At 38.6% G+C, this 12,878-nt stretch overlaps 1 protein-coding gene across 3 annotated transcripts in view; it reads right to left on the bottom strand.

The window, feature by feature from the left end:
• SH3KBP1 (SH3 domain containing kinase binding protein 1) overlaps positions 1–12,878 on the bottom strand; it is a 231,594-nt gene that overhangs the window by 45,045 nt on the left and 173,671 nt on the right. For all 3 annotated transcript variants that reach the window (XM_074158570.1, XM_074158585.1, XM_074158578.1), the window contains one exon: positions 6,127–6,221. In XM_074158570.1, the coding sequence (XP_074014671.1) occupies positions 6,127–6,221 (95 nt within the window). The remainder of the gene's footprint in view (positions 1–6,126; positions 6,222–12,878) is intronic.

Genomic DNA, 12,878 nt, shown 5'->3' with positions numbered 1-12,878 from the left:
CAAAAATTTAATCTTAATTTGGAAAAGTGAGTGATACAATCTACCTATTTTCTCATACTGAAAGAAAAACTGAAAGTCTTCTAATTCCTCCACATATTTCTATAACCAAGGGTTGTAAAGTATGTATGTGCTGCTCGTAATTAAAAGCGTACAGAAAAACTCAGCGATGAACCCCCCTTCATGGAAACAAATGCAGAAACAGGCGTGTCTACCCTAGGGACACCACAAGCTAGCAAAACGTTCAATTAAGTATCAGCTAGCATCCTCCTCTATCACACCGTCCGGTTCCTGCTCCTTCCCCTGCTCACGGCCTCAACTCACTGGCAAGACTCTTGTACATAGCACTTACTAATTTCATCCCTCTAGGAGCCTCCTGCATCCGTTAGAGCAGCTGTTTTCCTTCACAGCCCTACCCAGCCGACTTCTCCTTGGCAATCGCTCAGCTACAGAAAGTGCTCTGGACAACTACCTCCTACACCAGGATGAGCATTTAAAGATGTTGTAAGAGAGAAAACTGGGAGAATTGTTTTGGCAAAAGGGCTGCACTTGGGTAACTGTCTATAAGTAGAGTGAGGGTGAAATTAAGTGCCTAATGACTACCCTAAGAATTGGAAAATATTAAGCGCTCCGCATAAGGACAGATTCCATACTCTAACACAGACAAACACAGGGAGCAGTCACTGCAATAGTGAAAACATAACATTATGAAAGAGAGTATCGAGACTGAATCTCATTTCATTGTTTCCTTATACTCTTCTTCTCACTTGTGCTTACTCTTCTGTCTAACTGCTCAATTGCATGTGCTTCGGGGCAGGGACTCACTAAATGTACGGCATTTCGAAAACCACAAATCTTGCAAATCTCACAGTAAAGTAAATTATTAACAATAACACCAACAGCAAATGCTATCTTTGCAAAAACTGTATGCTTATTTTTAGGAACTAAGTTTATGACTCTTTTTTTCCCCAACACAGAATTAAGCACTACAAATTGGATTGCCATTAAATATCTGGATTGTCATTAAATATCTAGACCAGATAACTTGTCATGTAAGTTTTTCACCAGTGACAGGCATTAGTCTGTTGTGTCTTTCATGATACCAATGCATCGACTTGCCCAGTACTATTTGAAAAGCATCAGCAAGATTTTTTGAAGGCTACAGTATGTCGCTGTTGCTTGCTTTTTCACCTCATTAATCCTTCAGTTTTGACGAATCCAAAAGGAGGCTGGACGCCCTCTGTGAAACTCGCCTCCTCATGAAAGCTCCTTTGCAAAATCAGAAAGGACCCCCTGTTATGTTCATCCATCACTTCAGCGTAACACGCTCCTACCACTAATACCACGTATTCAGCTATTAACCTCCAGTGGGAGAAGAAAGGCTTTGCAGTCCAGGTAGGTAGAGGCTGAGGGACAGCCAGGTCAGATATGCAAAGCAAGGGACAAGATTATCACTCCAGTTAATATATTGACACCTATTAATTTCAACATCTTGTAAATTCAGAATTAGCAGAATTGCCGCTCATATTACCCTCCACTACTTCTATCTACTCTGATAATAAGGGTTCAGGTGAGGATACTCTTATATTACTGTCAGCTTTTCAAATTTACAATGATTTTTGAAGTAGTTAATTTTATTTATCCAGACCATTTTCATTCCTGGGAACAAAGTAGTCTTTACTGCCTAGAGCTCAGTTATATTGATGCAGTGCAATGAAATCTTTCACACTCTTGCAAATAAAACATCTTTCAAATGAGTGCACAGTTGCCAGTATGTGCTTGATGTATTTGCTTTGAAATTATTTAGCTATTACCATCGATTCCTCACACAGGTAATTTTCTGTATCTCCAGAATCCTTTGCATTTTGTCAGAATTTATTGGAGTTACTAAGAAATCTGTAGTGTTTGCATAAAGAGTCTTTATAAACACTGGAAAGTAGCCTACAGTAGCTACGTCTAAAATGAAAAATCCTACAAGATTGTCAAGATGACAGTTAAAAATGCCACCTGAATCTTCTGTTGCTTAAAAGTGCCTCTATTTATTACAAATACAATCTCCAAAATCAGTATTTGAGCATGATAAAACACTTGTTTGCCACTCCCCTTCAGTGCACAGTGGAGTCACTACCAGTGTTCTTGTCCTTATCCAAAGGCTGTCAGGAACATTTTGGAGACACTAAAAAGTTTACCTAAGGAATATAAATGTTTGACCATACAAAGAATAACCTACAGGGTCAATCTCATGGCCTCTTGTAATTCATATTTTTTCTGTTTATGAATGTATCTTATCATCAAATTGCACAATAATCAACTTAACCGTACAAGTAAAATTACTGTATTTTGCTTTCTGTTCTCTTTCTTCCAAAGGTGTATTTTTCTTAGACCCCTTTTTGCAACAAATGTACCGAGTCTACTGTTTTATTACCTTTAAGATGAGCAATATTTTAAATATTTTGCATGAAGGAATTAAAGACTACCATCTGTCCACTTTAGTGTCCAGTAATTAATAAATAAATTATTTTCTATGTATCTACAAGGGTATTTGCTTCATTGGGGAAAAGAAAGAGAGAAAAATCTTTTCCAGAAAGTTTTGTAATACATTTATGTGAAGTTAGTTTCTGCATTTCTTTTAGTCTTTTAGGTAAATTTTAACCCATGAGAAAAAAACTGTTACTACCATATGTTTTGACTCTCTCTCATCGTGTACCCTTCCCATTATTTAGGACTATGCAGTTCATCAAAAAAAAATGATTCAATATGCTATTTAAGTGGCAATTATTTTTGGCTATCATTCCTGCATAATGCCATCCTTCTCCTGATATCTCCCAAAACACATACTGTTCTGACCAGTAAATGATCAACCTCTACTGAATCACATCAGCTTTTTAATAAAACTTATCAGCACATTCTCCAATGACTAGGGAATTCATTTGTGATTCAGCAAATCCTTTCAAAGTATTCTTTGGCTATTTCATAAAAAACCTCAGACATTCGAATTCCCTTATCATAGAGGCCCACAGGAAAGGTCTGATCAGCTTTTGATTCAAGATCTCAACATCCATCAAAACAGAGTGAGAACTTGAAACAGATTCTGCAAAGGCCATGACAAAATAAAATACTGCTTTGTTCTTTATATAAGGTAGATATTTGATGATCTTGACAAAGGGACTTTTATACTAATTTATCTGAAGAACCGAGAGAAATCTGGTATAATCTTATCTCTTTTATCTGCAGGGGCATTGTTAAAATGGTAATTTTGAATTCTGCATTTACTGATACCATTCCTTTGTAATTCTTTCCACAAAATAAAGTTTTAGCATTTTAAGGTGAATACCAGACTAACAGCTTCCTCACACACGTATTCTCAGATGCATGTGCACAAATGCACAGGCTCTCCTAGTAACTTACCAGTCACTCCCCTTCCTCTTAGCACCTATCAAACGCTATCTCATCCTCTTGCTTCTAAGATTCTTGTAATTCATTTTGTGTTAGTTTCATGAGCTTTCTCTATCATTCTTGTGTCACTCACTCCTTATTACTTCAGCCACTTCCACACATTCTCATGAATGCCATTGTTTTTAATTAAATGCAAATTCAGTACAAGTTAAAATAGTGAGCCTTCAACATTCTTATAGATCTGACTGTGTGAAAATAGATTAGCCTAGTGAGGAACTTTTCATACTGAGAAGTCATATAACTTTCTGGTTTTAGTGATTTCAACATCATTTTATGATAATGCATCTGTGGTTGTAGGAGTACCATGACACCCATCTCTTTCTTTAAAAGTAACAATCTTCTCTCCTTAGTCTAGGTAATTGGGAAGAATAAATTTTGTCTAGTGCTGTCCAGCACAGAAAGCAAACCCTGCAAAACAATTGCTTGCAAATAGATTAAAAGAGACTCTGTAATCTGATAGAAAATCAAAACCATAGTAATAGTTTCTGAAGTACTTTAGAAATTTCTATTTAATTCCTCCTAGTCAGTATGGATCAGTAATTGGTTATGGAAAGGACACTAAGCACAGTGATTTGAATTCCAGGTAAAAGGCAACTCTCTAGCAGAAGGCATTAGCGGGCAGAAAGGTGAAGCTGACTTTTTTATTGCTGACTAAAAGGAAAATTACCAGAGACACCTGCTTCATAAGATTTGGACTAAAATAAAGTTACTATATTGCATGGTAGAGCACAGAGAAGACACCATTGTTTCCAGAACTCTACACCAAGGGCCCTGACTCCACATCACTTGAATTTTATTTTTTAAACTGTGTGTTAAAAACAGATGAAAAAAACCCCGCAGGTCCAACTGCAATGAGATCTGCAAACCACAAAAGAATCTGGAAAAAGACTCCTTGTTAAGCACTGTTTCTTCAATATCTCAGATTAGTTCAGACACAGCACAAAAAAGCATCCATGGAGAAATGCCAAGCCTTTTGCATTGAGATCCTCCACTCTCTAGAGGAACAGTTTTATGTAACTGTTCATAGACATACAACAGAAAGAAGAAAACTGAATAAAATGTCTGCAGTGGCTTGATACCATCAGGCTGGAGAGCAGGACAGGGGCATATATTAGAGAACATACTGACAAACTTCTCATTGCATGGTTGGGAAATCTGATCAATTCAGCCAAATCATGAGCTCAGTTATTATAAAAGACAAATAGCCTTCCATTGTAGGGGTAGTGGCAGCAGGAAGAAGAAAATGGGAAAAAGCAAGCAAATAAAATCTCATATTGAAAACTAGTAAAGTAATTGTCTCTTTATCTATGTATACTGAAGAACACAGCTCCACCTGGAGACCAGCCATCTCAGAGAGTTAAGTCAACCTGGTCAATAAAGCAAAAAGTGGACAGGAATAACATCTTAAAAGCCATTTCCAGGATCAGAGACACTGTTAAATATTCACACAACATTTCAAATCAGGCAAAGCCAAACAGTTTCCAAGATAAGCTAAACAAAAAAGTCAGTGAGGGCAAGTCTTTAAAGGATATTTAATGTACACAATTTATTGTTTTAAATTTGAAGTTTCTCTTCCTACCAAGTGTCTGATTATTTTTCCTTAGTTACACGTATATTCTTCAGGACAAAGATGTCCTCTAGGATTGCAAATAGCAATCATAGCAAACACTGCCCCAGATGTACTTCCCAAGGTTCTTGGGTTTTTCCAGCCATGTGCCAAATTGCTCAGTCAAGTAACAATTTCTTATGAAACTTATCAATTATAGAATTCATTCTTTTACTTTCATATAAGCAAAACCAACAACAGCACTGTTGTGCACATCGTTACAATTCATCTTCATCATGCAAAATCCACAGCCTTTTCTATTTTGTAGCTTTCTTTTCCCAAATACTTATGTCCAGCAGTCAAAAACATGTAAAATCTTTAAACAAGAGCAGGGAATTTAAGTGCACCTAAACTATAATCCGTTCTGTGTAACATGGCGTACAGCTCTTCTAAAAGAAACCCAACTGTTTACTCACCATTGTACTATATAGTTTTTGGAGAGTTAGTATAAATCCTGGCAATGGTTTTCATTTCTAATCTTGAATAATTTCAAGTAATTTTAAAGAAAAGAATACAGATCTAAAATTATTTAATTTAATTTACATTTTATTATCTTTTTCTGATTTAGCATAATTTTAAGGGTGGCTACATTTTAAATAAGTGTTTAGTTCATTAAGCTAATTTAGGCACATTATCTCCACCTAACCCAAAAAATCCAATTTGCAATTCCTACACGAATTCCTACTCACACACCTAACAGAGGTGTTCAAAGCTGCTGCTTTCTTGAGTCTTCTAGTTTACTTTCTAGGGTTTTATTTTTGTAACAGGGATCAATTTACAATTTATGTAGACCTGCCAACAGATTAAAATTAAAATTAATTGTATAAACTTGTAAACTCAAGAGTACATATCTGCTGTTCTTCACTTAACATTATCAAGGTAAGGCTCTAAAGCAAAGAGGAAAGGAGATGTAGGGCATTCTGAAGTCTATGTAATGTTTCATTGTCAAACTAGCATTGTTTTAGGAAGGACACTGCCAGAGGCACAAATAGGGTTTTTACTGCAATTGAATGATGCTGATTTTAAAAACTGGATCCCTGCTTATAGGAGAAAAATATTGCTTTTACCTTACTGATAAGTGTGACGACATCACCTTCTCGGATTGTGAGTTCATCATCATTCTGTGCTTCATATGGAAATATCACTTTGCAATACTCCTTGGCTGAAAGGAAGAACATTCAATGTGATAAATTATCACTTTATAATGACTGCTTGTCCAAGGGTGAAAATCTTCATAAAACGTTCCACAAGTATCTCTTTGTGCTGCTTTATTTTCTTGCCATCTTTCTCCTTGTATTTTAGACCTTCATAAACAGTATGAAATATTTAAAAAACTACACACTGATGAGCATTCCCGCACATGTCATCCAGGGACTTGGCACTGAAGCCCCTAGAACCATTATCTCAAATGAAATTGCTCCAGACAGCAACCTGCCACAAACCATTTTGCTTAGAGTAAGCCTGTATCTGACACTTGCTTCAATAGTTCCACTGGTACAGCCTTCCACCAGATCACATAAACTGGAAGCATAAAGAACACAGTAGGTTGGCATAGCTTATCTATCCCCTGGTGTGCAAGAAAACAGATATTTCTGAATCTATAAAGATGATAAAATAATAAATAATACATGAATAAATGTAAAGGCATTCATAACTAAACCTTCTGTACACTCATCATAAAAGAAGAGTTTTGAATATTAAAGTTTCCTCTCCCCTTTTTCCTCTACTATCTATAAATAAGGTCATCATCTCAACTTTCATCTGGAAAATACAGCAGCCAGCACTCCTACTCAGAAATCATAAAAGGCAGTTGTCATGAAAAGCAGTTACTTACAACATGTTGCTGTGCAACAGACAAGTATGTCAATGTGCCTTACAAATAAAAAGGGAATATGTATTCCAGCTGTTAAATAATGTATAAAAATATGTGATACTCTAAGACAGCAGATTTAAAAAGACCAAAAAAACACACACAGAATTTACTGGACCCTTTGTAAAAAGGCATGTGACTTTGTAGAAATGTTCACCTCACTTCAAATGTCTCAATTTTGGTGACCTCTAACTCTAGTCAACTGTCATATTTGATGCAGAGAAACTTGCAGGCCATGGAAATCTAAATTAATTTCAGACAACAGGACTTATTTCTGTATATTTACTGTTAAGAGAACCTGCATTATCACACTTGTGGGTATTTGAGGCTCCACCAGGGTTGTCAGTCCAGCTGCCCAGAATCTAAGTGCCATTTCACATACTGGTAAGTAAGTAAGATACCCGTGTGGTTGGCTGATACGATGCACAACCTATGGAAGAGACCGGTCTCTCTGGCCTGGCAGCTGCAGGCAAGACGAAGTACCCTGGAGTAACTCAAACACCTCCAGATGCAGGCTACTGCTTTCAGCCCCAAGGTCGGGCCTGGCATCTGGATGTAGATTTGGGCATCTGATGTTAGAAACCGATAATATCAGTGTCTACTCTTGCACTACAGTCAATGGCGAGCAAGTCACTAAAGTGAGCGAAGCCTTGAGAGCCGCTCTTCACCCCAAGAGCATACGCCTACATTCAATTAGCTGAATCATGCTCTGAACTCCCTGGACAGCAGTGACAGATCCTCACTGGGATCCACGGGAATCCAGACACTAAACTCACATGCCTGTACTGAAATTTAGGGCTCTGATTCAGAAGCTGCATCCCAACTGCTAAAGTTTAGTGACAGGAACACCAACCTGAAATAAGCAGTCAACACACATGCATGTGAAGGGTTGCTGGCTGTAAGCACAATCAGCCTGAGAAATGAAATGGTACTAATGGGGAAGAGGAAAGCTCTTCTCCAGTTCTCACACTGCCACTCAGACAGGGTATGAATTTTATGTAGCACTGGCTTCCTGAATACAAAAATTTAACCTTATCCAGGATTTTTAGCTGTTGGTTTTCTGGCCCCACCCTGTACTGGGTCTGGCTGGAATGGAGTTAATTTTCTTCACAGCAGCCTGCATGGTGCTGTGTTTTGGATTTGTGGCTAAAACAGCACTGGTAACACACCAGTGTTTTGGCTATCGCTGAGCAATACCTGCACAGTGCCAAGGCTTTCTCTTTTCTCTTTTTCCACACTCTGCCCCTGAGTAAGTAGGCCAAGAGGTGGGCAAGAAGCTGAGAGGGGACACAGATGGGACAGTTGACCAAGCTGAGCAAAGGTGATATTCTGTGCCATATAACCTCCTGCTCATCAATAAAAAAGGGTGGGCTTGTGGGGTGTTGGTCTGGGAGGTAGCGATTGCTTGGAGACTGGCTGGGCATTGGTCTACTTCTGGTAGGTGAATTACTGCCTTTGTGTCACCTCTTCTTTTCCCCTCTTTTATTCACTTATTGAACTGTCTTTATCCATGAGTTTTCTTACTTTTGCTCCCCCTATTCTCTCCCCTATGGGGGAGCAAGTGGCTGGGTGGAGCTTAGCTGCTGCTGGGGTCAACCCACCATACCCTCTGATGTCTCTGAAGAAACAAGAGTCAGATGAAGACAACGAACACGGTCTTTGAAGAAAATATCAGCAAGGGAAAAATAAGCCTCTTTTGTGGTTTCTGAGAGCAGGGAACACTGTCAAATAAACATCTGGTAACATTGCCAAACGACTGGGCATGTGAGAACCACCACATCACAACTCAGATTTCAGGTGATGAAAGTGGCGTCTAACTGCTAGTTTACTGTTTTCTGGAAAAACGGTCTGGATTCCTCTTCATGGACCCAGCTAGGATGATTCACCTGCTCACTATATTGTCTTCAAGACAGTATAATAATATTTTATGTAAAAGCTGGTGAAAAGTTGACACATACTGATTTAGGTCAGGTAGATACAGAGCAACATGTAAGAGAAACACGAGATTCAGCACATTTTTACACTTCAGTGTGCACGCTCCCTTAAATAATCATGGCTGGTTTTTTCCCTATTCTGAGAGTATCCCCATCCTGAAAAACAGTTTTGCTAAATAATAGATTCAGTGAATTAGTACAGAGGTGACGCAGTTAGAATCCTGTACTAAAGAAGCTGAGTGCCGTATACTCAGGGAAGTCTCTGGTTACTGGAAACAGGCTTAGCACCTCTTTTTTGGGGTACGGAACAGAAGTCAGGCTGGGTTCTCAGAGGCAAACACCATCTAGGCTCAAGGAGTATCCTGAGTATCCATTCTCAATTACATAAATTGTTCCTCCATTCAGTATATAATCTATACACTGTCTATAATCTTTACACAGTACATAATCTATACACTATCTCAAGATTAGATGGGAAGCCAAACTTAATGCACAGCTAACCAACAGAGAAGAATAGCCACTATACCACAGTAATGGTACTATTTTGAAAGGATGCCAGTGGTGCAGCTCTTGCCCAAGGCATGGATGAATCCCATCTGTTTCAGGTTAAAGATGCTTTGAACAGCAAATGTCTCCAGAGAGTGTCTCCTGAGTCCTATAATGCAATCCTCCCTCAGCTTCCCCTTGCTATTTGAAGACTGTAAATTTGAATCATCCTTCAAGATGAAGACAAGAATATAGAGAAGGTTGTGGTTTCAGCGTCTGAAAAAGTCAGTTGATAATCACTAAAGGAAGTGCTCTCTTTCTTCTTTTTTTTTTTAAGCTTTTCCTCTAAAAGTATGTATCAATGTGGATCTCACAGTGGCTGTCAAAAGCAGCAAGAGGTTATCCAAAGAACTCATCGTCTTTCACACATAGAAATGGCTACGCATTTTCACCTTCTAGTTTTAACATCAAGAATTTTAAGAATTTTGTTCTCCCAGGACCTATCGTCCCTCCCCACCAAGCTCTTAACTTTTTTTTTTTTTAGTATCCAGAGAGCAGAGAAACAAGGAATTAAACTAGAGAAAAACGTTAAAACCCAGATCTTAAGCTCAGACAAATGCTGACGCAGTTCATGAAGAGCTACATGTGAGAGGCACAAGAGGAAGCTGGGGGAGGCTTACGGCCACCCCGTGCTCTGAAGGCTGGCACAAGAACACAGAGTGAAGGCACAGCCGCAGAAAAAAATCATGGTTTATGTACAGTATAAGTCTGGACTCCTTGAGTGCGATTCACACTGACATACACTAAATCAATAATACATTCCTCTGCCTAACAAGGGCCCTGTGGGTCATGCTGCAACAGAGCTAGGTCTCAACACCATGGATGGATTTGGAACAATGTAAGTGACTGGACAAAGTCAGCTTTCAAACTTCTAAAGGAATGGTAGACCAACAAGATTTAAGTAAGTAAAAGCAAAGCCAACAGGACTCAAAATAATATGAAACTTTAAAATCAGACTAATATAAGCAGAGAAGAATCCAACAGGTTACGTCAGCAGCACTAAAATTGTTCTTACTCAGCAGAGCACAATACCATAAGAGGATGTAGAAGCACCTAATTTCAACAGTTATGTTTAGATAGGAAGGAAGAAAAGATAAAAGGAAATACTAATTTCAGACATAGCACTTAGTGACCAACTGGAACTTGCTGAATTTGAGGGTTTTCCAAGTGAAAAAAAAACCCAAAATAATATATCCTATTACAGTCCTGGTAAACAGACTTAAGCCAAATTAAAGCTTCAAACTAAGATACCAATACTAAGCGTCCCTCAACGGTAGATGATAAATCTCATTTTTACATTTGACATCCAAGGCTGAGTTTACACATCACAGATGGTTCTTCCAGAAGCCTCTCTTTTTTCCACTGACCTGAAGACACTTTAAAAATATACCTGCTAATAAACCCCCAACAGCAGACATCTTGGAAAAAGCAAGGGAGGAGAAAAGAATATATTCATGAGCTTTTCAGTCCTTATTTATTAATTCAACAATAATTTACTCTGTCAGACCACAGAGTCTCTCCCTGCAAACTCACAGCTCCTCCCAAGCAAAGAACAACCTGCCATAGGCAATAGGTATGGCTCAGGGAACTCAGCGAGCAGATAAATCTTACAGCATACCTACAACTCAAACAGGCTGGATCTAATGCAGGATGTTCAGCTTCTGGCCCACCATATTCTAAACTGAGAGGGCTTGGGCTAGGTATAATCCCATTTGAAAATATTCACCCTCAGCTACATTCTGTGATTTTTGAATTGTACTGTTCCAACTAGACTAGGTACAATGACAACACAACAATAAGCATCTTCTCCGCCCATGTCCCTCCTAGTCCTGTCCTTTGGAAGGAAGAACAAAGCCATTGCTAGCTTCTCTGACAGACCTCAAAGGGCCCAGGGTAACATGCAATTCCCCTTCCCAGCATTGTCCTCATAGCTCAGAAGTCAGAAGAAAAAGCAGCAGCAAAGAACTAGATATCTGTCACAAGTGGTCTGTCACTGCCCACTCTTCATTGAAGAAAAAGTCTCGAGACCATCCTAAACACTATAAAGTGGCTGTCCTCTAAAAAGAACTGGATTGTATGGGGGTAGTTAACATGCATCTCTGTTCGGCACCTTATGTCCCACAGTCTGTCCCGAGTTCAAAATGCGGCCTATTTGATACAGTCTCAGGCCCCCCAAAAAATCATTGCCTCAAAGAGGGAGAACAATAGCAAGAGACAGCATTCCTACAGAATACAGCTGCTTCATCACCTCGGCTGTTGCAAGCACTGTATTTCACCCACAGAATTCAGTGGCTCGATACATATTTACAATTGCAGTGTAAAGCACTGATGTAAATGTATTAGACTTTCGCTATGACTTGGGGTCCTGCAGTACTGTAGCAGGTAAATTCATTTGTTTGTATTTTGAGAGACTGGTTAAATATTGTACCGTTCAAACCAGAACTGAGCAAACTCCATTTACTGTATCAGCAGACCCTGTTCACTTTAAAAGCATGTCTCTTCTATTTGTTCTCCTGCCAGACTCTTCGGATGAGCTGTGATGTTCAAGCCAGCAGTCCACAGACAAACATACCTTCAAGCTTAAATTTCACAGGGGACAGTGACTCTGGAATTTGCTTTTCCTCTTAGGCCAGGATGGCGCAATTCTCTCCTCTTACCTCTCTTCTATGTTGTTAGGCAAGAATAGTTCCATGCCACGGCAAGATTTCCTCCTTCTCAGGTAATCTAACCACTGGGCTGGATTCACCCTTCTAACTTTTCAGAAAATGATTATCTATTTATTTTTAGTAAAACAAACAACACATCTGTATAGCTGATTTTTGAGGCTTAAGCATTTCCCCCTTGTACAAAGTCTAAATCATACACCAATAAATATGGACACAAACTAAGTAATATTAAGTAAGAAAACAAGCAGCATTAATTAAAGTAGTATTCCTTGAACTTAAGCTTCTTCTCTATAACTATCGCTCATAAAATGCTTCTGAAGTGAAATAAAATGTACAAAATCTAGTGAAAAATTACATCCTTGTTACCAAAACCACAAACCAGATGAAAAAAATCCAAACACTACACTCAGCAGAGTTTGGGTTTACTATTAATTGCTACACTCAAGACTCATAAATGGATTGCACTAATAAGTATTTTCACAGAACTTCAAACTGTCAAAACAACACCTCATCAAACAAAAAATAGAAACAGAACTAATTAGAGCCCCATTAATATAGATTCAGCTACTCTTTATACCTTCTACCATCATGCAAAAAGATCAGTTGCTTGACAGAATTTTGATATTCCTATTATGCAATAGGTTAACACAAACTGTAAATAGTCAGTGAGTGGAGCAATCAAATTAAGTGCCGTGATCAATGCATTTTGTGACTTACTGCCTTTGCTTTTTTGTTATCTGCTTATTTATACTCCATTTTTGCAATCTCAGTAATCTGCAACAGCACTCAGTCATTGTGGATGG

The sequence above is a fragment of the Numenius arquata genome, chromosome 1 (assembly GCF_964106895.1).
Source record: "Numenius arquata chromosome 1, bNumArq3.hap1.1, whole genome shotgun sequence".
Lineage (NCBI taxonomy): Eukaryota > Metazoa > Chordata > Aves > Charadriiformes > Scolopacidae > Numenius > Numenius arquata.
Note: the sequence above shows the minus strand (reverse complement) of the source record. Positions and strands in the feature narration are given on the sequence as shown.